Here is a 25,091-nt window from a genome sequence, read left to right as displayed (position 1 = left end):
AGGGCTGCATGACTCCTACCCAGAGCTCCAGGTGGTCCCTGAATCAAGGAGGTCCACAAAGGCCTAGGAGGAGGGAAGGTCAGCAAGTTGCAGAGGGAACGAGTAAAGGTTCAGAGCTGGAGAAGAGAGCCAGCCTGGGAGAACTATCTGCTGTGGACATTGCTGAAGTCAACACCCTGACTATATGAACTCTTTGCTAGATGGAACATCTCTTTCTTCAGGCAAGCAATAATAAATGAGGGAGAACATAGGCTTGTTGCAAGGCAGACCTAGGTTTGCATTTCAGATTGGCACTCATCAACCATGTCACTCCTGTGAGCCCCAGTTTTCTTACTTAGCCCAGAAAGGATAGGGTCACCTGTGATCCTCAGAGGGAGACTTCACCAAAGAGCATTTGCCCTGGCAATGTCAGGGAAAGCAGAGGCCAAATGTGAGGGGCAGGACTGTACATGGGCAACGGGCATACCTGAACATGGGCACCTGAAACAGGGACTTGGCCACAGAGTCAGCCAACTTAGTGGTATCCAGGCAAGTGAGATGGGGCAGCAATGGAGCTGACAATGACCAGGTGACCAACAGCTGTTCATGGTGTAGTTTGATCTCCTAGAGAATTTGGAGAATGATCTAGCTCTTCCCTCTTTGTTCTTACGTGAAATGGCAAATGTGTGAAATGCTCTGGGGCCAATCAGGGAAAAGCACATAAACCCACCATGAATCTTAAAAACAGGGATGCTTCCTTTGTTGAGACTTGGTTCTCCAACAGCCAAGTCAGCCCTGACCTGCTCCTGCTTGGAGCCCAAATCCCAGCTCCTGATTCTGTCACTGGTGAGCCCTTGTTTTCATAGCTGGGAGAGCCCGAGCAGGCAGCATTTGAAGCAGCTGTACCTTTCTCTCCTTTGCCAATGAGACTGTCCAGATGGGAGGGCAGCATCCGCCTTTCTGACCCAGTTTGTGCCCAAACCCTTGAGTCTCTAGTGGCATAAACTGACGCTGCTTCCTTTTGGGCTGGGAAGAGTATCTTTGAGAGGACTGTTTTATTTTTTCCCTCCAGCCTCACAAGATGGTATCATTCTCAAAACTAACATGATTTGAATTGTCTGGCTTAAGGGGATCGAGTTACCCAGTGGTGACTGCAAAGGGTAAACCAAATGTCTGGTGATTTATAGGAAAACCAGCACCTTCTCTCAAAAGTAGCTGTCAATTTACTCCTTAAGGCCACCCGGGTATGGGATTGAGCAATAGCAAGGCTGCCAGGACTTGTGAACTGCTTTTGGAGCGGCTGTCACCTGCTGTGACTTGTCAAGATAATAGACACAATTGCCCTTGAAATCCAAGTTGGTTCTGCAGCTAAAGCTTTTCACAAGTGTCAACACTGAAAACACAAGCACAGGTTTCTGGTCTTTGCCTCCAGGACACTGGTCAAGACATGTGGATAGGCTTGCTCAGAAATAAAAAACAAGCTTGAACTTGAATTGTAGTGAATCCCTGCACCTCCAGTTAAAGTTTCTGTTCTCAAGAGAGAGAAGCAATCACAGCACATGCTGGCGAATAGTTAGAGTTGAACTGAGCTTTGCAGAAGTGTACCCTCGCTCAGGACATTGTGATCCAAGAGGCTCACTGGTATTCTTAGAACAGAAAAATCTTGCAATTGTGTGCATGGCCAGGTTCCCCAGAGATATCCTGCAGTTAACACAGAATAGAGACCCTGCAAGGAAAATCTTGCTTACCAAAAATTAAGGATGCAGAGCCCACCTACAGGATGATGAGCTGTAGCAGCACTGAGCAGTTAATGCAGATCGTGGAAAGTCATCAAAGGGCTCTGATGAGATAAAACTCAACAGAAAGGATAAATTATTCATCTTGAGTCTTTTGGGAAGTTGGAAATAAAGACTGTCTGATCAGCTAGGAGATTATATGTCCAGGAAATAAAAAATCTTGACTTGATGGAAGAAACAGAATAAATGAGGTCAGGTGTTCTGGAAATGGCTCCTGGAGCTTATGCATTCTTCCTAGACAAGGCAGCCCGTCAGCTTTTTCCAGACTCCATGTCCCCATTAATAGAAAGGGAATGATTCTGCCACACAGAATTGTTGGAAGAGCAAAAGCAATCATTTGTAAGGAAGTGCCTGGATAAGGGATTCATTTGTGTGTGGAGAATTAAATCTCTGAATCCTTAGAATTATTTTTGGATGGGAAATAAATCAAAAATAACTACTACCAATCTCCAGCAAACGAGGCTGTGAGGCACACAATTTATTATTGTTGCTTTCAGAACAGCCAGCTGTGCTCCCCAGGTTTGTGCATTATTGGTTTCTGGAATCTTTTATGAGATTTTAAAATGCTTTCATTTTTGTTGATTTGCTATTACTTAACTATTTCCAAGAGAACCATAGAGCTGACTGTTAAAATCTGTCATGTTCTAACCCAAGGAGGATTTTTCTAGAGAAGTGGATTACTCTCCACACCATTCAGTAGTTTCTATTTCTAAAGAGTTTGCTATCAAGGTGCTTCAAGTCTAAGGCTCAAGAAAGCCAAGACTCTTGGCCAGTAGCTGTTGATATTGATCTCTAATGTTTTTGTTAAAGTAAAACCATTAGCTGGTGTTGACAGTTTTAGGTGCTACTCTTCCTTTTGCTCCTCCTGGGTCTGGACCTATGAAGCAAATACACAAGAATACTCCAAGGAGTATTTATCAAGCAACCACATGCTAGGTAAAGAGATGGTTCACCATGGAAGATCTAGGCAGGCTTAGAAGCCTTGGTTTAGACCCGTTTTCTTTTGCTTGTTCTCCTTTGACCTTGGGCAGCTTTCTGTCCCTCTCTGAGGTTCCACTTCCCTGTTTGCATGATGTGGTGCACAAACCTGATAGTGAGAGTAACATCCTGTTTGCTTTTGAAACTACTCACTCGAGTCCCACCCACCTTTCAAGCAAGAAATCCAGTGTGTGTCTTATCTCCCTCATTGTCCAAAAATCAGGATTTCCTCAGCCCACATGTGGGGCAGGCCTGACTCCAGTCTCAGGGTGCTTTTACTTCTCATGGCCACACGGTGTCACCATTGGAACTTCATCCTGCCCAGCCACCCTTCACAGAAGGCCTTGCTATTTTCTAGTAGTGCCTTGGGTAAAGGGGTGAAGGGGTGGCTTGAACCTCAGAATTAAATCCCTCTTGGTTCACACTCATATCCTCTGCAATGGCTCATAAAAGCACAGCATGTCATGGTTGGTTTTTGACCACACAGTGTGCCAGAACTAACTCAACTAATTGGTACTATGTGGCAGGTACTACTTTAGAGTTTTGGGATATATCATTGAACAAAAAGACCTCTTATCCCCTCAAGGAGCTTAAGGTGATGGCACTTACCACATGCCTGAGCCCAGGTCACCAACAAAGACATCCCCTTCTCTCTTTTTTTTTTTTTTTTTTTGACAGGCAGAGTGGACAGTGAGAGAGAGACAGAGAGAAAGGTCTTCCTTTGCCGTTGGTTCACTCTCCAATGGCCGCCGCTGCAGCCAGCGCACCGCGCTGATCCGATGGCAGGAGCCAGGATCCAGGTGCTTTTCCTGGTCTCCCATGGGGTGCAGGGCCCAAGCACCTGGGCCATCCTCCACTGCACTCCCTGGCCATAGCAGAGAGCTGGCCTGGAAGAGGGGCAACCGGGACAGAATCCGGTGCCCCGACCGGGACTAGAACCCGGTGTGCCGGCGCCGCAAGGTGGAGGATTAGCCTATTGAGCCACGGCGCCGGCTTAACATCCCCTTCTCTCTTGATGAGTTTTGCTTTGGTAGGTTACCCGTTCCATCATGGCTTGGACCAAATCTCCTTCTCCTCATGCACCATCAGTGTACATGTCTGATAGGATGGCTGATTTTACTAACCCTAACCCTATACACACACACACATACACATTCACACAATATGATGGAATGAACCCAACCCGCACAGTGTCATTGCAGTAAACATCAGGGCTGAAATTCTCATTCAGCTGGTCAAGGGCAGGCCCGAGATCACATTTTAACAGGTTGAGATTTCTGCTTGGGAGAATGCTTAAAGGGCCAGGCAGCAAGGCACTTTCTTGGTCCCTGAAAGCAAATTGGTGACCTTTCCTTTCTACTGTGCTTATGAGAAAGAGGGGGAGGTAGAATGTTGGGATGCTGTTAGGATCCCGGATGCCTCTGATAGTAAGACAGTCTGAGTTCAGAAATTTTAAAATGTGGGGGACAAAAAAGAGACCCACATTTTAGAATTGATGAAATCAGGCATTCTGGGTGGCAGTTGAATGTAATGGTTATGAGCACTTGGTGTGGAATCCAACAGACTCAACCCCACTACTCCACTTCTGTGGCCATGAGTGGGTTACTGCACATGTATAAAATTGAATTTACTCACCTATAATATGACCAGAACTATGAATGCTGCTTGGTGAATAGTACTGACCTGGGCAGCATGAGTGTTTACTTCTCTGCCCAGAAAAATAAAACCCATAACCTGAGCACTTTTGTATTCCCTTAAGTAGTCCATTTCTCTCTGAAGTAGAAGAATGGGGATTAAACTGCCATAAAAGTTTCAGACCCTACATTTTGCCCTGTATAATGCTTAACTTTTTATGATTTTATGAGAATGTATCATGCATTCATTGTATAAGCACAAATGAATGCATACATATATTCATTTTTGTTATTTTTATGGCAAAAAAAAGTAAGCTAAATCATTGAAGTGTGCAGTCTGTGTGTGGGGCATTTGGTGAATCTTGATAAAGCCTGTGGCCCCTTTACAGCATTAAAGAAGCCGAGAATACCAGTGTCCAGCACCAGGGGGCTCAGTGACAGCTGCACATTTGAGTGTTTGCCTTCTGAAAGTGGGCTCTCCTTTCTCATTTACTGCTGTTTCTGGAACCCAGAGCTGTGCTTAGAATATAATAGAGACTCCGTAAACATTAGATGGCTATAGAAATGGCTTTTTCTTTAACTTCAGACTACTTCTTTCAGGTGGTCAGATGGAGGGGTGGGAATGAGCTGGCAGTAACTGGCTTTCAGTACACAGAAAGTCAATGAGGCCTGCAGCATAGAAACATGATGCCTGAAGTTCCTAGTTCAATCTCTAGGCAAGTCCTAGAGCAAGGTGTATGTTTTAGGAATGTTTTCATATCTTTTCAATGGAGTTTTGTTGAGGCAGGCATTGTGACACAACAGGTTAAGCTACAGCAGGCTATCCCTGGAACTAGTGCTTGGGTAGCTGGTATTCCATGTTGGAGTGCCTGGGATCAAGTACCACCTTCATTTCCCATCCAGCTTCCTGGTAATGTGACTAGAAAGCAGCAGGTGATAGCCCAAGTGCTCAGGTTCCTGTCACTCATATGGGAGACCTAGATGGATGGAATTCCTGGCTCTCCTTCTTCTGTCTGGGCCAGTCCCAGCTTGCTGTGGGCATTTGGCAGGGTGAACCAATGGATGGAAGCACTCTCTCCCCTTTCTCTCCCTCTCTCTTCTGCCTTTCAAATAAATAAAATAAATAATTAAAAACTTTTAGAAACCAGTGTTTTGTTGCTGGTACTGATGGAGTACCATAGCAAATAAAATTATGGACTTCATGGAACTTTCTCAAACGAAGAGTATACCCTGAGCAGTGGTGTTAGCACAGCACACTCCCTAGGGAGGGAGAGGAGGAAGGAAAGGCCTTTGGCTTATTCCCCATTATCTCAGCAGCCCTTGGGTGCTCCTCATACCAGGCAGGGGTTTACTCTAGGAAAACACTAGAAGCTAACCTCCCCTGGGGAAATCCCCTGTGTATACTTGACAGCAGAAGGAAAAAGGAGAGGGAAGGAGGGAGAAAGGGTGAGCCCTCAGTTTTCCTTCTCACTGGTCAGTTCTGGATGGGACTTTACAAATTCCAAGAATGTTCTTAGAGTGTTGGGGGGGGGGGGTTGCAGAGTTGGGGGAAGGGGTTGCCTACTGCTTATCTTACCAATCCTTTGTGTTACTCAAGTTAGTTTGAAAATACTGTGCATCAAGAAGTTTCAGAAGTGAACGTCTCCAGCCCAGCTAAATTTTCCTTTCCTATTTCCTCACTTTCCAGGTAACCTTGTATAAGGACTCTGATATGGAGGACTTTGGGTTCAGTGTAGCAGATGGCTTGCTGGAGAAAGGAGTATATGTTAAAAATATTCGCCCAGCTGGGCCAGGCGATCTTGGCGGCTTAAAGCCCTATGACAGGCTCTTACAGGTAAGATGTCAGGTGGAATTTTAATTCCTTGCAGCTAATGATAATTGGAATTTCTTCCAAATCTTCCTGAACATTTGGGGTCCTGTGCTCCTTTTCCCCCTCAAACATTGTCATCTAGACTTTGGAACTGGCAATGGTGAGCAGCCAAGTATGAATGTTCAGCTATGTAAATTCTATCTCAGTCCAAAAAGTTCTCTACATCCTTATCAGCTTTGGGCATTGAGTTCAAAGCCATATTTCCCACTTTAATGCTTATTGATTTCCAGAGGTGTGTTGACTGAACCAGATTCTTCATCAATTAGGTTTTTTCTTTTAGTTTAAGTCATTTGTATTTTATTTCTACATTTACATTAATTCTCTGAGGAAAAGAGCTGGTTTTTTTTTTCCTTTTAAATCACACAACTTATCTGGATTAATGCTGTAAGTACTTGGCAACCCTGATGTTATTACTTAAAATTTTGTTCATTTTTCTTTTTTATCCCAAAGGAACCTTTTATTTAATGAGTATAAATTTCATAAGTATGACTTTAGTAATATAATGATTCTTCCCATCATACCTACCTTCCCACCCCACCACCTTCTCCCTCCCCTAGTCCCACTCCTATTCTCCATTAAGGGGAAAAAAAAAAAAAAAAAAAAAAAAAAAAAACCTGTCCCTTGACAGTCATAACAAGGGCTGTTCAAGTCACTGCTTCTCAAAGTGTCAATTTCACTTCTACAGATTTCCTTTTAGGTGTTGTAGTAGTTATCACAGATCAGGGAGAGCATATCGTATTTGTCCCTTTAGGACTGACTTATTTCACTAAGTATGATGTTTTCCAGATTCAACCATTTTGTTGCAAATGACTGGATTTCATTTTTTTATACTGCTGTGTAGTATCCCATAGTGTACATATCCCATAATTTCTTTATACAGTCTTCAGTTGATGGGTATTTAGATTGATTCTATGTCTTAGCTACTGTGAATTGAGCTGCAATAAACATTGAGGTGCAGATAGCTCATTTGTTTACTGATTGCATTTCCCTAGGGGTAATTCCCAGGAATGGAATGCTTGAGTCATATGGTAGGACTATATTCAGATTTTTGAAGTATCTCCATACTGTCTTCCCCAGTGGCTTTACCAGTTTATATTCCCACCAAGAGTGGATTAGTGTACCTTTTCCCCCACATCCTTACCAGCATCTGTTTGTTGATTTATGTATGAAAGCCATTCTAACTGAGGTGAGGTGAAACCTCATTGTGGTTTTGATTTGCATTTCCCTGACAGCTAGTGATCCTGAATATTTTTTCATGTGTCTTTGGTCATTGGATTTCCTCTTTTAAAAAATGTCTGTTTAAGTCCTTTGCACATCTCTTAACTGGGTTGTTTTGTTCTTGTGGAGTTTCTTGATCTCTTTACAGATTCTAATTATTAATCCTTTATAAGTTGCGCAGTTTGCAAATAATCTCTTCCATTCCATCAGTTGTCTCTTCACTTTTCTGTTTCTTTTGCAGTACAGAAACTTCTCAATTTGAAGTAATCCCATTTGTTAATTTTGGCTTTCACTGCCTATGTTTTTGGGGTCTTTTCCAAGAACTCTTTGCTTGTGCCAATGCCTTGCAGGGTTTCCCCAATCTTCTCTAATAATTTGAGATTTAGATCTTTATCCATTTTGAGTGGATTTTTGTGTAAGGTGTAAGGTAGGAATCTTGCTCCATACTCCTGCAAGTAGAAATCCAGTTTTCCTGGCACCAGTTGTTGAAGAGACTATCCTTGCTCCAGGGATTGGATTTCGCTTCTTGGTCAAATGTCAGTTGGTTGTAGATGTTTGGATTGGTTTTTGGTGTTTCTGTTCTGTTCCATTGGTCTATCCATCTTTTTTGTGCCAGTACCAGGCTGTTTTGGTTATAACTGCCTTGTAGTATATCTTGAAATCTGGTATTGTGATGCCTCTGGCTTTGTTTTCATTGTATAAGATTGCTTTAGCTATTTGAGGTCTCTTGTGCCTCCATATGAATTTCAGCATCATTTTTTTTTCTAGATCTGAGAAGAATGTCTTTGGTATTTGATTGCTATCGCATTGAATCTGTATTGCTTTCAGAAGAATGGACATTTTGATGATATTGATTCTTCCAACCCATGAACATGGAAGATTTTTCCATTTTTTTGTATCTTCTATTATTTTCTTTAATATAATCTCATCATAGAGATCTTTGATATACTTGGTTAAGTTTATTCCAAGGTATCTGATATTTTTTGTACCTATTGTGAATGGGATTGATCTTAGAAGTTTTTCTCAGCCATGGAATTGCCTGTGTATACAAAAGCTGTTGAGTTTTGTGCACTGACTTTATATCCTGCTGCTTTACCAAACTCTTCTATGAGTTCCAGTAGTCTCCTAGTGGAGTGTTTTGGATCCCCCTACATATAGATTCATGTCATCTGCAAATAGGAAAAGTTTAACTTCCTCTTTCCCAATTTCTATCTCATTGATTTCTTTTTCTTGCCTAAGGGTTCTGGAAAAAACATCCAGGACTATACTGAATAGCAGTGGTGAGAGTGAACATCCCCGTCTGGTTCTGGTTCTCAGTGGGAATGCTTCCAGCTTTTTCCCATTCAACAGGACACTGGCCATGGGTTTGTCATAAATTGCCTTGATTGTGTTTATGAATGTTCCTTCTAAACCCAATTTGCTTAGTTTTATCATAAAAGGGTGTTGTATTTTATCAAATGCTTTCCCTGAATCAATTGATATCATATTTTTTCCAGCAGTTTGTTAATGTGATGTATCAAATTGATTGATTTGCAAATGTTGAACCATCCCTGCATACCAAGGATAAATACCACTTGGTCTGGGTGGATGATCTCTCTGATATGTTTTTGGATTTTATTGGCTAGATTTTGTTGAGGATGTTTGCACATATGTTCATTAGGGAAATTGGTCTGTGATTCTCGCTGTTACATCTTTTTCAGGTTTAGGAATTAATGTGATGCTGGCTTCATAGAAAGAAGTTGGGAGGATTCCCTCCCTTGCAGTTGTTTTGAAGAGCTTGAGAACTGGATTTAGTTTTTTGTCTGGTAGAATTCAGCAGGGAAGACATCTGGTCACGAGATTTTCTTTGGTGGGAGGGTCTTTATTACTGATTCAATTTCCATCTTATTAATGGGTCTGTTTAGGTTTATTGTATCTTCATGACTTAATATAAGTAGGTTGTATGTGTTTAGGAATCTATCCATTTCTTCTAGGTTTCCGAGTTTGTTGGCATGCAGCTCTTTTGGGTAATTTCTGATGATCCTTTAAATTTCCGTGATTCTGTTGTTACATTTCCTTTTTCATCTCTAATTTTATTGATTTGGGTCTTCTCTCTCCTTCTTTTGGTTAGTTGGGCCAATGGTGTGTCAATTTTATCTTTTTCAAAAAACCAGCTCATAATTTTGCTGATCTTTTGTATTTTTTTTGTTATGTATTGTTCATTTTCAATTTTGTTGATTTCTTCTCTAATTTTAATTCTTTCTTTTCTCCTACTAGTTTTGATTTGGATTGTTGCTGTTTTTCTAGATCCTTGAAATGCATAGCTGGCTCATTTATTTGATGCCTTTCCAATTTCTTTATGTAGGCATCTATTGTTATAAACCTTCCTCTTAACACTGCTTTTGCTGTATCCTTTAAGTTTTGATATGTTATGTTGTCATCTTCATGTTTCCAGAAATAATTTTATTTCTATGACACATTGTTCATTCAGGAGCATGTTGTTCAGTCTCCCTGTGTTTGCATATGTTTTAGAGATTCCTGGGTTGCTGATTTCCAACTTCATTCCGCTGTGGTCTGAGAAGATGCGTAGTTATGAACTTGATTTTTTTTTATTGTGCTGAGACTTGCTTTATGGCCTAGTATGTGGTCAATCCTAGAGAATGTTCCATGCACTTGTGAGAAGAATGTGTATTTTACACCTTTAAGATGAAAAGTTGTGTAGATATCTGTTATGTCTATTTGGTCTATAATGTTGATTAAATCTACTGTTTCCTCGCTGATTTTCTGTCTTGTTGATCTGTTTGTTGATGAAAAGTGAAGTATTGAAATCCCCCATTAAATCCTTTAATATTTGTTTCAAATGTCCAGGTGCCCTGTATTAGGTGTATATATGTTTTCATAGTTATATCTTACTGTCGAATTGATCACTTTTCCCCCCATAACCTCCCTCCCACCCACAACCATCCCATTTCCTGCTCCCTCTCTCATCGCATTCATATCAAGATTCACTTTCAATTATCTTTATATACAGAAGATCAATTTAGTATATACTAAGTAAAGATTTCAACAGTTTGCACCCACACAGAAACACAAAGTATAAAGTACTGTTTGAGTAGTAGTTATACCGTTAATTCACATAGTACAACAACACATTAAGGACAGAGATCCTACATGGGAAGTAAGTGCACAGTAACTCCTGTTTTTGATTTAACAATTGACACTTTTATTTATGGTGTCAGTAATCACCCGAGGCTCTTGTCATGAGTTGCTAAGGCTATGGAAGCCTCTTGAGTTCGCCAACTCCAATCTTATTTAGACAAGGCCATAGTCAAAATTGAAGTTCTCTCCTCCCTTCAGAGAAAGGTACCTCCTTCTTTGATGGCCCATTCTTTCCACTGGGATCTCACTCACAGAGATCTTTCATTTAGGTCATTTTTTTTTTGCCAGAGTGTCTTGGCTTTCCATGCCTGAAATACTCTCATGGGTAGAGTATTTACCCTGTTAAATATAAGTGTGGGAATAATTGAGGGAGGAGATGTACAGTTCCGCACATGCTCTATTGGACTTACCTCTAACGGTAGAGTTAGAAACGTGCCAGGGGATTCCAATTCAATCCCATCAAGGTGGCATGTACCAATGCCATCTCAATAGTCAAAGTGATCAGTTACAGTTCATAATTGATCATAATGATAGGATTAAGAGCCAAAGGGGAAAAAAAAGAGCCAAAGGGATCACATAAACAAGACTGGTGTCTGCTAATACTAACTGATATAATTAAAAAGGAGAGAACGATCCAACATGGGAAGCCAGATACACAGCAGGCTCATAGAATGACAGATGTCCTACACAGCACTCTGGCCTCGAAATCAGCCCTTAAGGCATTCAGATCTGGCTGAATTGATCCCTTAATCATTATATACTGTCCTTTTTTCTCTTAATAGTTTTTGTGTTAATGTCTGTTTTATCTGATATTAGGATAGCTCTTTTTTCATTTGTGTTGGCATGGAACATCTTTTTCCATCCTTTCACTTTCAGTTTGTGTGCATCTTTTTTGGTGAGATGTGTTTCTTGTAGGCAGCAAATAGATGGGTTTTGTCTTTTAATCCATTCAGCCAGTTCATAGTGATGACCATGTTTCTGTGTTTTTGTGTGCAACACATCTTTAGCATCTTTTGTAGGGCTGAACTGGTGGTAACAAATCTTTCAATTTTTGTTTGTTATTGATGGTCTTTATTTCACTTTCATTCATAAATGAGGACTTTGCAGGGTATACTATTCTAGGTTGAAAGTTTTTTTCTCTTAAGACTTGAACTATATCTCACTACTTTCTCCTAGCCTGAAGGGTTTCTGATGAGAAGTGTGCTGTGAGTCTCATTCTAAATCCTTTGAAGGTAATCTAGCTTTTTTCTCGTTTACATTTTAGAATCTTCTCTTTGTTTTACTGTGGGGACTATGATTACAATGGGTATGGTGAAGATCTTTTCTGGTCATGTCTATGAGGAGTTCTGTGTGCTTCCTGTACTTGACATCCCTTTCTTTCTACAAATTAGGGAAGTTTTCTGTTATTATTTAACTAAAAGGGCCCTCTAATCCTTTCTCTTTTTCCATGCCTTAGGAACTCCTAGAACTGTTATGTTGGTTCATTTTATAGTATCCTATAGATTTCCAACCATGTTTATTTGTTTTCTAATTTCCTTTTCTTGTCTTTGGTTTGAATGTATAATTTCCTGTGATTTGTTTTCTGATATTCTTTCTTTCATTTGCTTCACCAAATCTGTTGGTAAGGCTCTGCACTGCATTTTGATTTGTTCTATTGAATTCTTCATTTTGATTTCTCTTTAAGATCATCTCATTTTTGGGAGAAATTTTCTTTCATGTCCTGTATGAATTTCAGTAGTTCATGCATTTGCTTCTGATTACTTCTCTGATCAACTTTTTGAATTCCATTTCTTGCATTTCTTCAATCTCTTCATCTTCACAATCTAGTATTGAATTGTAGTGTTCTTTTGGGGGTGTCATTTTGTCTTCTTATTCTTTTTAATTGTATTGGTGTGTTTGTTGTTTGGCATTTGTGGAGATACTTGTTGGTTTCTTTTGTGTGTGTGTGTGCTGTGGTGACTTTTATTTGTACTATGATTCCATAGATAAGTGGACTGTCTGCTTCCAGTGAATATCTACAGACTTGTAGTAGGTGTGGCCAGAGAGCTCTGTTCAGGTCTCCAGGGTTAAGAGTGTGCCTAAGGTGACACCCAGGATTTGGAATGGTAAATCTTGTCTTTTTTAAAATCAGAAATGAAATTTATTCTGCTCATCTGAGCTCCTCTCCTCAAAGGAGACCAGCCCCAGTGGGTATAATATTCACCCTCTCTTTCCCAAGGACAACACAAAGGATCTGTGCAGTCCTCAGTGTAATCTCAGATTCCCCAACAATGTCTCTCACCAGGTAACCAGTAAGCCCTGAGCTTGTGGAGTCTTCCACTGTGACTGCCCAAAGTCACAGCCACACCTTGAGTCTTCCCACACACCCTCAATTTTTTTTTCACAGTCTCAGTACAGAAGCCTCACAGAATCACAAGCTCCTAGCCCCTGTTAGTTCTCCCCACCACAGCCAGGAGTCTCCACTCAGCTGGTTGTTGAGCATGGACATGAGCTGGCACAGCTGTTATATATGTCCAAAATGGTGCCCGCTCTATTGGCTTGTTACAGGATGCTGTTGTAAAGTAATCAGAGAGAGAGAAATATGTCCATCCCATCCTTTTTTTTTTCTCCTCTGGTTTGGCAGATACACTATCCCCAGTGGGGCTCCAAGCCGGGATCCCTCTAGGCTCTTCCTGCAGCTTTTTTGCCAGTTACTTGGGCTGCTGCAGTCTGGTCTCTCCTCATTTTCTTTCTTTCTTTTTTTTTTTTTTTAATTTTTGACAGGAAGAGTTAGAGAGAGAGAGAGAGAGAGAGAGAGAGAGAGAGAGAAAGGTCTTCCTTTGTTGGTTCACCCCCCCAAATGGCCGCTACGGCCTGCATGCTGCGGCTGGTGCACTGCACCGATCCAAAGCCAGGAGCCAGGCACTTCCTCCTGATCTCCCATGCGGGTGCAGGGCCCAAGCACTTGGGCCATCCTCCACTGCCTTCCTGGGCTACAGCAGAGAGCTGGACTGGAAAAGGAGCAACCAGGACAGAATCCAGCGCCCCAACCGGGACTAAAACCCAGGGTGCCGGCGCTGCAGGCAAACAATTAGCCAATCGAGCTGCAGCGCCAGCCCTCGACTGTTGGAGTCCCAAGTTGTGGGACTATCTATCCCTTTCTCCTAGGTTTCCCCATGTTTTGGCACACAGCTCTTTGCAGTAAATGCTAATGTTTTTTGTTTGTTTGTTTATGTGCTATCTGGTGTTACATTTCTTTTTCATCTCTGATTTTATTGATTTGGGTCTTCTCCATCTTTTTAACCTAGAAACCTTTTATTTAAGATGTACAATCCATGCAATTCATATACACAATATTAGGAACACTGATTTTTCTTTTTTTTTTTTATTTTAACTTTTTTTGACAGTGAGAGAGAGACAGAGAGAAAGGTCTTCCTTTGCTGTTGGTTCACCCTCCAATGGCCGCCACGGCTGGCGCGCTGTGGCCGGTGCACCGTGCTGATCCGATGGCAGGAGCCAGGTACTTATCCTGGTCTCCCATGGGGTGCAGGGCCCAAGCACTTGGGCCATCCTCCACTGCACTCCCTGGCCACAGCAGAGAGCTGGACTGGAAGAGGGGCAACCGGGACAGAATCAGGTGCCCTGACTGGGACTAGAACCCAGTGTGCTGGTGCCGCAAGGCGGAGGATTAGCCTAGTGAGCCGTGGCACCGGCCAAGGAACACTGATTTTTCAAATCAGGCCTCCCTCTTCCCTCTCCTATTCCCATTCTTATTTTTCACTAAGGTCTATTTTCAGTTAATTTTCTATACAAAAGTATAACCCTACACTAAGTAAAGAGTTCAACAACATGAAAAAAGCCTGTTTCTCAACAGTAAAGATGAGGGCTGTCAAAATCATTGGAAAGCAAAGTGTCAGTTTCACTTCTATAGATTGCCTTTCAGGTACTCTATTATTACTACAGATCAGGGAGAACATATGATGTTTGTCTTATGGGGATGGCTTCTTTCACTAAGTACAGTGTTTTCCTGTTGTATCCATTTTGTTGCAAATGACGTGATTTCATTTTTTTAACTTCTGTGTAGTATTCCATAGTGTACATATACCATAATTTCTATAACCAGTCTTCAGTGGGCAGAAATCTGGATTCCATGTTTTAGCTATTGTGAGTTGAGGTACAATAAATATGGGGGTACAGATCGCTCTTTCATATTCTGATTTCATTTCCTTTGGGTAAATTTCCAGTAGTGGGATTGCTAGATCATATGGACGGTCTATATTCTGATATCTGACATAACTCCATCTTGTCTTCCACAATGGCTGTACCAGTTTACATTCTCACCAACAGTGGATTAGGTTACCTTTCCCCCATATCCTCACCAGCATTTGTTGTTTGTTGATTTCTGTAGGAAAGCCATTTTACACAGAGTGGAATGAAACCTGAATGTGGTTTTGTGTTTTTTAATTAAAGATTTATTTTATTTGAAAGTCAGAGTTACAAAGAGGCAGAGACTTAGAGAAAGAGAGGGGGCCTTCTATCCACTGGTTCACTCCCCAGATGGGCACAACAGCTGGAACTGTACTGATCCAAAGCTTCTTCTGGGCTTCCCATACAGGTGCAGGGTCACAAGGATTTGGGCAACCTTCCACTGCTTTTCTAGGCCATAACAGAGAGCTGAATCAAAAGTGGAGGAGCTGGGACTTGAACTGGTGACACTATGGGATGCTGGTACAGCAGGCAGCAGCTTTACCTGCTGTGCCACAGCACCAGCCCCCCTCAATGTCATTTTGATTTGTATTTCTCTGCTGGACAGTGATGCTGAGCATTTTTTCATTTGGCTCTTGTTCATTTGGAATGCTTTTGAAAAATTCCTGTTCAAGACCTTTGCCCATTTTTAACTGGATTGTTTGGTTTTCTATTGAGTTGCTTGATCTTTTTATGTATTCTAGTTATTAATCCTTTATCAGTAGCATTGTTGCAAATAATTTCTCACATTCTGTCTGTTGCCTCTTCACTTTCCTGAGCATTTCCCTTGCAGTACAGAAGCTTCTCAATTTGATGTAATCTCATTTGTGAGTTTTGTCTTTGATTGCTTGTGCCTCTGGGGTCTTTTCTAAGAACTCTTTGCCTTTACCAATATTTTTCGGGGTTTCCCCAATGTTCTCTAATAATTTGATGGTATCAGGTCATAGATTTAGATCTTCAATCCATTTTGAATGGATTTTTGTCTAAGGTATAATGTAGGGGTCCTGCTTCATAGTTCTTCATGTGAAAATCCAGTTTTCCCAACACCATTTGAGGAGACTGTCCTTGCTCCAGGGATTGGTTTTAGCTCCTTGGTCAAATATAAATTGTTTGTAGATGCTTGGATTGATTTCTGGTGTTTCTATTCTGTTCCATTGCTCTAACTACCTGTTCTTATACCAGTACTGGCTGTTTTGATTATAACTGCCTTCTAGTATGTCTTGAAATCTGGTATTGTGATGCCACTGGCTTTGTTTTTGTAGTATAAAATTGCTTTAGCTATTCGAGTCTCCTGTGCCTCCATATGAATTCCAGCATCATTTTTTTTTTCTAGATCTGAGAAGAATGTCTCTGGTATTTGATTGGTATCACATTGAATCTGTAAATTGCTTTCAGAAAAATGGACATTTTCATGATATTGATTCTTCCAATCCATGAGCATGGAAGATTTTTCCATTTTTCTTTCTTTAATGTTTGTAATTCTCATCATAAGAGGTCTTTGATATCCTTGGTTAAATTTATTCCAAGGAATTTGATTTTTTGGTAGCTATTGTGAATGGAATTGATCTTAGAATTTCTTTTTCAGTCATGGGATTGTGTACACAAATGTGTGTTGATTTTATATTCTGCTACTTTACCAAACTTCTCTATGAGTTCCAACAGCCTCTTGTTAGAATCTTTTGTTTCCCGTATATATAGAATCATGTCATCTGCAAATAGGGGTAGTTTGACTTCCTCCTTCACAATTTATTTTCCTTTGATTTCTTTTCCTTGCCTAATGGCTCCGGCTAAAACTTCGTGGACTTTATTGAAATAGTAATCATAAGGGTGAGCATTGTTGTCTGGGTCTGGATCTTAGTGGGGATGCTTTCAACTTTTCCTCATTCAGTAAGATTGTGGCCATAGGTTTCTTATAAATTGTCTTGTCTTGAGGAACTATCCTTCTATATGCAGTTTGCTTAAGGTTTTCATCATGAAAGGATGTTGTAATTTATCAAATGATTACCTCAACAGATGCAGAGACAGCATGTTTTTTGTTCTTCAGTTCCTTAATGTGATGTATCTAACTTCAGTAAATCAATTTTGCAAATGCATATGAGGAATAAATCCCACTTGGTCCGGGTGAATGATCTGATTTATCTTCAGATTTGATTGGCAAGTGTTTTGCTGAGGATGTCTGCATCTGTATTCATCAGGGAAATTAGTCTATAGTTCTCTTTCTCTGGTGTAATTTTTTCTGGCTTAGGAATTAAGGTGATGCTGGCTTCCTAGATGGAGTTAGGAAGGATTCCCTTCCTTGCAATTGCTTTGAATAGCTTGAGAACTGTATTTAGTTCTTCGTCTGGTAGAATTCAGCAGTGAAGCCATCTAGTCCTGGGCTTTTCTTTGTTGAGATGGTCTTTATTACTAATTTAATCTCCATCTTGGTTATTGGTCTGTGTAGGTTTTCTGGTTCCTCATGGCTTAGTTTTGGTAGGTTTTATGTGTCCAGGAATCTATCCATGTCTCTTAGGTTTCCCCATGTCTTGGCATGCAGCTCTCTGTAGTAATTCCTGATGATTCTTTTTGTTTCTGTGGTTTCTGTTTTTACATTTCCTTTTTCATCTCTGATTCTATTGATATGGTCTACTCCCTCTTTTTTTGTAACCTAGAAACCTTTAGTTTAAGTATACAAGCCATGCATTTTACATATACAAATTTAGGAACATAGTGATTCTTCTCATCCAGGCTTCCCTCCCATCTGTAATCCCCCCTTTCTTCCTCCCTCTCCTATTCTAATTCTTATTTTTTACTAAGATCTGTTTTCAGGTAACTTTATATACATGAGAGTAACCCAACACTAAGTACAGAGTTCAACAAATATTAAAAAAAAAAAACAACTGTTTATCAAGACAAGGGCTATTCAAAGTCAATCATTGCATCACAAAGTGTCAATTTGATTTCTGTAGATTACCTTTCAGGTACTTTATTAGTTACCACAGATCAGGGGGGATATGATATTTGCCATTTGGGACTGGCTTCTTTCACTAAGTACAATGTTTTCCTCTTGCATCCATGTTGTTACAACAACATGATTTCATTTTTTAAACCTCTGTTCAGTATTCCATAGTGTACCTATACAATAATTTCTCTAGACAGTCTTTAGTGGATGGACATGTGGATTAATTCCATATCTTATCTGTTCATTGGGGTACAGATCACTCTTTCATATTCTGATTTCATTTCCTTTGGGTAAATTTCCAGAAGTGGGATAGCTGGATCATATGGAAGGTGTATATTCTGATATCTGACATAACTCCATCTTGTCATCCACAGTGGCTGTACCCATTTACATTCTCACCAACAGTGGATTAGGTTACCTTTTCCTCCACAACTTCCCAGAATATATTGATCGTTGATTTCTGTAGGAAAGTCGTTCTGCCTGAGATGAGGTGAAAACTCATTGTGGTGTTGATTTGCATTTTCCTGATGGCTACTGATGCCAAGCATTTTTTCATGTGTCTGCTATTCATCTGGATTTCTTCTATTGAAAAAAGTCTATTCAAGTTCTTTGTCTATTGACTCAATTGAATCAACCATGATTCAATCTCCATTTTGGTTATTGATCTGTTTTGGTTTTCTAGTTCTTCATGGCTCAATTTTGGTAGGTTGTATGGGTCCAGGAATCTATACATTTCTTCTAGGCTTCTCCATGCATTAACATATAGCTCTTTGTAATAATTCCTGATTATTCTTTTTGGTTCTGTGGTATCTTTTGCTACATTTCCCTTTTCATGTCTGATTTTATTGATTGGTGTCTTGTTCCTCTTTTTTTGTTGGGCAAATGGTGCATCCATTGGTTTTTTTTTTTTTTTCAATTTTATTTCTTCTCTATTTTTAATTATTTCTTTCCTCTTACTAATTTTGGGTTCCTTGTTGTTTTTCTAGGTCCTTGAGATGCATTGATAGTTCATTTATTATGTGGCTTTCCAATTTCTTAATGTAGACCCCCAATTGCTATAAATGTCCCTCTTAGCAATGCTTTTGCTGTGTACATAAGTTTTGTATTGTTATATTGTCATCTTTATTTGCTTGCAGAAATTTTTTAATTTCACTTTTGGTTTTTACTATGCTCCACCATTCATTCAGGTGAAATTTGTTCAGTATCCCTGTATTTGCATATGTCCTAGAGATTCTTGAAAATGGAATGAAACTAGAAATCAACAGCTCATCAGAGAAGCATGGAATGGTTTCAATTTTTTTGAATTTGCTGAGACTTGCTTTATGGCCTAGCATGTGGTCTATCCTAGAGAAAGTTCAATGCACTGGTCAGAGAATGTGTATTCTGCCACTCTGGGATAAAAAGTTCTGTAGATTTCTGTTAGTCTCTAAGGTTAATTAACCCTGTTGTTTTCTTGCTGATTTTCCGTGTTGTTGATCTGTGCATTGCTGAAAATGGAGTTTTGTCTCTTTTTAGATCCATTAATATTTCTTTTAAATAACCACATGCCATATAATTGGGTGCACTCCAGTTTATGATAGTCGTATTTTCTTGTTGAATTGATCGCTTACTCATTGCATTTTCTCTTTTAACAGTTTTGAGTTAAAGTCTCTTTTGTCTGATACTAGTTTGGCTATACCAGCTCTTTTTTGGATTCTGTTAGAATGGAATGTCTTTGCCCATCCTTTCACTTTCAAGTGGCAGTATCTGTTGGTGAATTAATTGTGCTTCTTGTAGGCAGAAAATAGATGTGTCTTGTTTTTTAGTCCATTTGGCCAGTCTGTATCCTTTAACTAGAGTGTTCAGGTCATTTACACTCAACATGACTATTGATAAGTAACAACTTAGCCTTGCCATTTTTCCATAAATATTTGTATTGTTCACTTTGGGTTTCCTTTGTACTTTTACTGGGAGATTCCTGCCTTCACATTTTTTCATAATGATGACCATGTTTCCATGTGTACCACATCCTTAAGCATCTTTTGTAAGACCGGATGAGTAGTGCCAAATTCTTTCAATTTCTTTTTGTTATGGAAAGTTTATTTCATTTTCATTCACAAATGAGAGCTTTGCTGGATATGGTATTCTGGGTTGAGAGTTTTCTCTTAGGACTTAGATTATGTTGCTATTCTCTTTAGCCTGTAGGGTTCTGATGAGAAGTCAGCTGTGAGTCTAATTGGAGATCTTCCAAATGTAATCTAGTGTTTCTCTCATGCATATTTTAGAATCTTTTACAGTGGAAAGTTTGTCTACAATGTGTCGTGGTGAAGATCTTTTCTGGTCATGTCTTTTAGGAGTTCTGTGTGTTTCTTGTACTTGGACATCCCTTTCTTTCTCTAAATTAGGGAAGTTTTCTGTAGTTATTTCACTAAAGAGGTCTTCTAATCCATTCTCTTTCCATGCTTTCAGGAACTCCTAAGTCTTGTATATTGGGTAATTTGATAATATCCCATAAATATCCAACACTTTATTTTTCTGGTATGATTGTAAAATTTCCAGAAATTTGTGTATCCTCAGATTTTCTTTGGCTTTATTCAGTCTATCGTTAATGCTTTCCATTGTATTTCTTATTTATCAAATTCTTCATTTCTAATATTTTCTTGGTTTCTCTTTAAAGTCTCAATTTCATGGGAAATATTTTCATTCAAGTAATATGAAATTAATTTGTGGATTTGCTTCTGATTACTTCTGAGTAATTCTATGATTAACTTATTGATTTCTGTTTCCACCATTTTATCAATCTATTCTTCACATTCTAGTATTCAAGTGTTGTGTTCCTTTGGGGGTGTCATGTTGTCTTCATTACTCTTGTTTCTTGAATTTCTGTGATTATTTTAAGGCATTTTTGTGGATACTTGTTGGTTTTTTTTCCTCCTCTGATGGTTTTTATCTTTCAGTGAATACCCAGAGATATGTGCTAGGTGTGGCCAGGGAGCTCTGTTCAGAGCTCCAGGGTGAGGGGAGTATCCACGGTGACACTGAAATTAGGTGTGGTAAATCTTTTTATCAGCTCTGTTGACATAGTTTCATCCTCACCTGCACTCCCTAAGGTGACCTAAGCCTGGGAGCTAGCCCCAGTGGGTACAATATTCATTCACATTGCCACAAGAATGACACAAAGGATCCATGCAGGCCTTAGTGTGAACATGGATCCCACAGCAATGAACCACCCCAGTGAATCAGGGAATCCCAAGTGTGTGGAGCAACTGCCCAGAGACCCAGCCACACGCTCCCATGCAGCCAGTGTTTCCATACAAGGCCCCCACAGTCACAGGGTGCTGAGAATCTACTCTGCCCTGCCATTCTATCCTGTCCACAGAGAGGTGGAGATGCTCCCAGAGCTAGCCTAAACCCCATAGCCTGTGACTTGCTGCAAGGCTGGGGAACCTCACAGGCCAAAATAGGCACCCAGCCCCCTATCAATCCCCCCTACCAGACCTGGGCATTTCCTTTCAGTTGGTTTCTGGGCACACAGACTCAAGCTGGGGCAGCTGTTATGTATGTCCAAAATTGTGCCTGCCCTGTCTCAGGTATTTGCAGGGCACTGTTCTCAGGGGTTGGGGAGAAAGAAACATGCCCCTTTTCCCCTCTAGGTTGGTAGGTACACTGTCACCCACAGAGCTCCAGTCTGGTCCCACTTCACTCTCCAAAGCTTGTGCTAAAGCTTTCAGCTGCTGCGGTCCTGTGTTGTGTGCATGTCCATACCTTTCATGTGGACCCACAGTGTTCCTCTAACTGCTCTGGTATTTCCACTGGAGTTTTCTTCCTAAGTGCAACCTCAGGGGTTGCACTCTTCCATTTTTTTTAAACTATCTTCCTTTAGACTAGAGCAGTAAGCTCCCTCTGTAGTCTGCCATCTTGGAATCTCTTCTAGAATCAGACTTTATTCTGAAGACATCAGTTTCTTAAGCAGAATAATTACCTAAAGAAAGACAATTCATTATTGTGGGCAGACGAGGGTAATGTGGGAAAGAGGATGATCATAGGCAAGGAGACAGGATAGGTAGATGTGTGCAAGGCACTCAGTCTCAGACATAATGAGTTTGAATGCCTTCTACGTATCATGGTAGAGCAGTCTGGGTAGTAGCTGGCACCTTGGATCTGTTGCATAGGAGAAATGTTAGAGGTATAAATAAAGATTTAGGATACTGAAGGCATGAGTTTGGATAAAGTTGCCTGTGGTGGGCTTATAGTAAGAAAAGGGGGACGAAAAAAAAAAAAAACCACTAAGGCTAGAATTCTAATATTAAAATTTAAAGGACAGGAAGAAAGTAAGGCAAGAAAGAACTGAAAGCAACTAATTAAAATGGTTACAGGGTCAAAACAAAGTGATGTCACAGAAACCAAGTGTTTTGAGAGCCCCCAGCTTCACTGAGATTCCAGCACCATCTGGCCAGCACCCCTGCTCTTGAAGGAAATGAAGGGGAGCTGGGCATGGCTGTTCACAGTGTGCCTTTCACAGATTTTTTTTAAACCAGGAAGATGGCTTAAAGTCAGTTCTCCAATCTCAACCAGCAGGTCCTTCACATAAGAAACTTGTAACTGGCAGACAACTTTGTGGCTGTTGTCTGACCATTGCTCTGTGCTGGCAGCCTGTTCTTGTGTTTTTCCTGGCTCCCAGGGAAAATGGGCCTTGGGGTAGCCCCTGGTTCTTCAGATGGAAAATGCTTATTCAGCACACTATAATAAAAAAAAAAAAAACAATTTCAAAGGGAATGGGATGTGGGTCACTTTAACTTCAAGCACAAATGTCTGCATGGAGCATCTGCTTGTTCCCTGCTGTGGAGGACCTTACCATTTAGTAGTAGCTAATAAGTGAGCCACTAGCTGCATTTTATTATTGTCAGAGCAGGGGTAGATTTCTCTGTACAGGCTGTGTGGTTAAGCACTTTCAAGGCTCCAAACAGCTTGTTACACATGAAGTGTTACTCTGGGCTTTGGGAATTAGGACTACAACAATAATACAACCTGATTCTTCTTGACTTTTCAGGTTAACCATGTCCGAACGAGAGATTTTGACTGCTGCCTTGTTGTGCCCCTCATAGCAGAATCTGGTAATAAGCTGGACCTGGTAATCAGTAGAAATCCACTGGCTTCCCAGAAGTCCATGGACCAACAGACTCTTCCAGGAGGAGACTGGTGTGAACAGAACACTGCTTTTTCCCAGCAGCTGAGCCATGGTGGTAATCTGGAGACACGAGAACCCACTAATACATTATAGCAGCACTTTTTATAAAGCAGGACAAAAGACGTTATCTACATGGTGCTAAAAATCCCTTTAAGATTTCTGTGACATTTGAAGCACAGATAATCATGTGGCATTAACTGCAAGCACAGGGGTTTTTTAAATCTCTCTCATGGCTCATGTTCACGTCCCTTTTCAGGTTGAAGAGGTTTCTTTTTTTGGTGACCACTATGGTATAGGGCAGGTAATTCCCTGCCACGCCCAATGGTAGAGAAAAATAGGTAGGCTGCCCCTCCCCATGATTAACATCAGAGGAAAATTTTTTACTACAAGTTCATTTCACTATCACTTTTTAAAAACAGAAATGTCTATTTGAAAAAATTCTCTATGATAATTTCCTTACTTCACTTTCAAATCAGTTTCTTACTATAAAGTCATATAATGTGAGAACTTGACCAACAATATGGCTTTTCACAAAGCTGGCTCTACTAGGGAAACTGGTATTTGGTAAACTGTTGGGCCTGCACAATGGGAGGGGTACAGGTATAAAATTAAGTTATCTTGAAATGTTTCAGCAATGATGCACGTAGAAGACCATAATAGGTGGTGGTAAATGTTTTGCCCAAATATAGGAATGATTTTAACTAAGATGTATGCTATTCCCTATGCAACAAATGATCAAACAGGATATGTCTTGTGACCTGTTTTTTTTTTAAGGACACATTTTTAATAGCTGAAAAGCTCTGATAATGAATTAAAGTATGTAGTAACACTAATTAGTTACCGTATTTTTAAAATTCAGGACTAAGAACTTAAGAGAGAATGAAAAGTCCATTAAAATGAAGTTCACATTAATGATAGGCAAATCAAACTCATAATGCTTGACATGTTTTGCAAACTGGTAATATTGAGGGGTGCACAGCACATATACTTAAAAATGACACTGGACTATCTTTTGTTCTGAGCCATGCCACTTACTGAAATTGTAAATACATTTTTCACAAAATGCATTGCCAATTATTATCATCCCTCAAAGCAATAAATTGTGACAGTTGCTTTAAATGTTTGGTGGCAACTGTTTTCATTTGTTCAGATATTTTGAATAGCTACACTAATAACTGTTATTTGGTAAATATAAAAAATAGATCTGTATATTGATGGTAGAATCTCCATACTAAAATGATTACTTTGCAAACATTTTCATTTTGGTAAGTAATTCAAACAATCACTTAGGCAAAGCATTCAAACACTGTCCTTCATTTAAGGAAAAAACTCACCTTTCTTTTTGTGCAAAGAAACAGATTATTTCAGTCACATTTCAGAACCACCAGGGCAAGAAAGTATAAAACAGAATCATGTTAAGAAAAAAATAAAAGATCATGAGTCACTTAAATATGTATTTTTATTTGTAACAAACAAGTATTAAGCTGTAAAGTATTTTTGTACAAATTTAATACTTTAATAGCATGGTATTTATCGTCTATGTATGGTTTTGGGGAATTCAAAATTGTTGCAAATATTTGTATGGAAAAAACCCTCTACTAAATGGAATAAACAGTGATTTTAAAAAGCAAAAAAATGTGATATTTGTTTTAGTTCTTTGAATACAACTATTTTTCAATGTTTGGACCTGGGTCCTACATGATGATAATGTTTGCATAATTTTCTAAAGGGGGGCAGCTTCACCACAGCTGGAAACACATACAAAAGCACATTTTTTTCCATAGGAAAGTGGGAAGAGCCTAAGTTTGAAGTCAGATCTGGGGGGGCAGTGGATAAAACAGCCACCCGTGGTACCAGCATCCCCTATGGGTGCTGGTTCAAGTCCTGGCTGCTCTACTTCTGATCCAGCTCCCTGCTAATGCACCTAGGAAAGCAACAGAAAATGGCCCAAGTGTTTGGGCCCCTGCACCCACATAGGAGACCTGGAAGAAGTTCCTGGCTCCTGGCTTTGGACCAGCACAGCCCCTACCATTGTGGCCTTTTGGGGAATGAACCAATAGATGGAAGACCTCTCTCTCTCTCTCTCTCTCTCTCTCTCTCTCTCTCTCTCTCTCTCTCTCCCTCCCTCCCTCCCCCCCCTCCCTCC

General features: G+C 40.2%; 1 protein-coding gene across 14 annotated transcripts in view; it reads left to right on the top strand.

Moving 5' to 3' along the window:
- Positions 1-24,581, top strand: part of GRIP1 (glutamate receptor interacting protein 1) — a 737,425-nt gene extending 712,844 nt beyond the window's left edge. For all 14 annotated transcript variants that reach the window (XM_051846415.3, XM_051846410.3, XM_051846416.3 and 11 more), the window contains 2 exons: positions 6,075-6,221; positions 22,808-24,581. In XM_051846415.3, coding sequence (XP_051702375.3) covers positions 6,075-6,221; positions 22,808-23,038 — 378 coding nt within the window. In that variant the 3' untranslated portion in view covers positions 23,039-24,581. The remainder of the gene's footprint in view (positions 1-6,074; positions 6,222-22,807) is intronic.
- Positions 24,582-25,091: the final 510 nt, after the last annotated feature.

Source organism: Oryctolagus cuniculus, chromosome 11 (assembly GCF_051225735.1).
Source record: "Oryctolagus cuniculus isolate XC-2025 breed Fujian yellow rabbit chromosome 11, ASM5122573v1, whole genome shotgun sequence".
NCBI lineage: Eukaryota > Metazoa > Chordata > Mammalia > Lagomorpha > Leporidae > Oryctolagus > Oryctolagus cuniculus.
The sequence above is the reverse complement of the archived record's forward strand: the minus strand, read 5'-3'. Positions and strand labels throughout refer to the sequence as shown.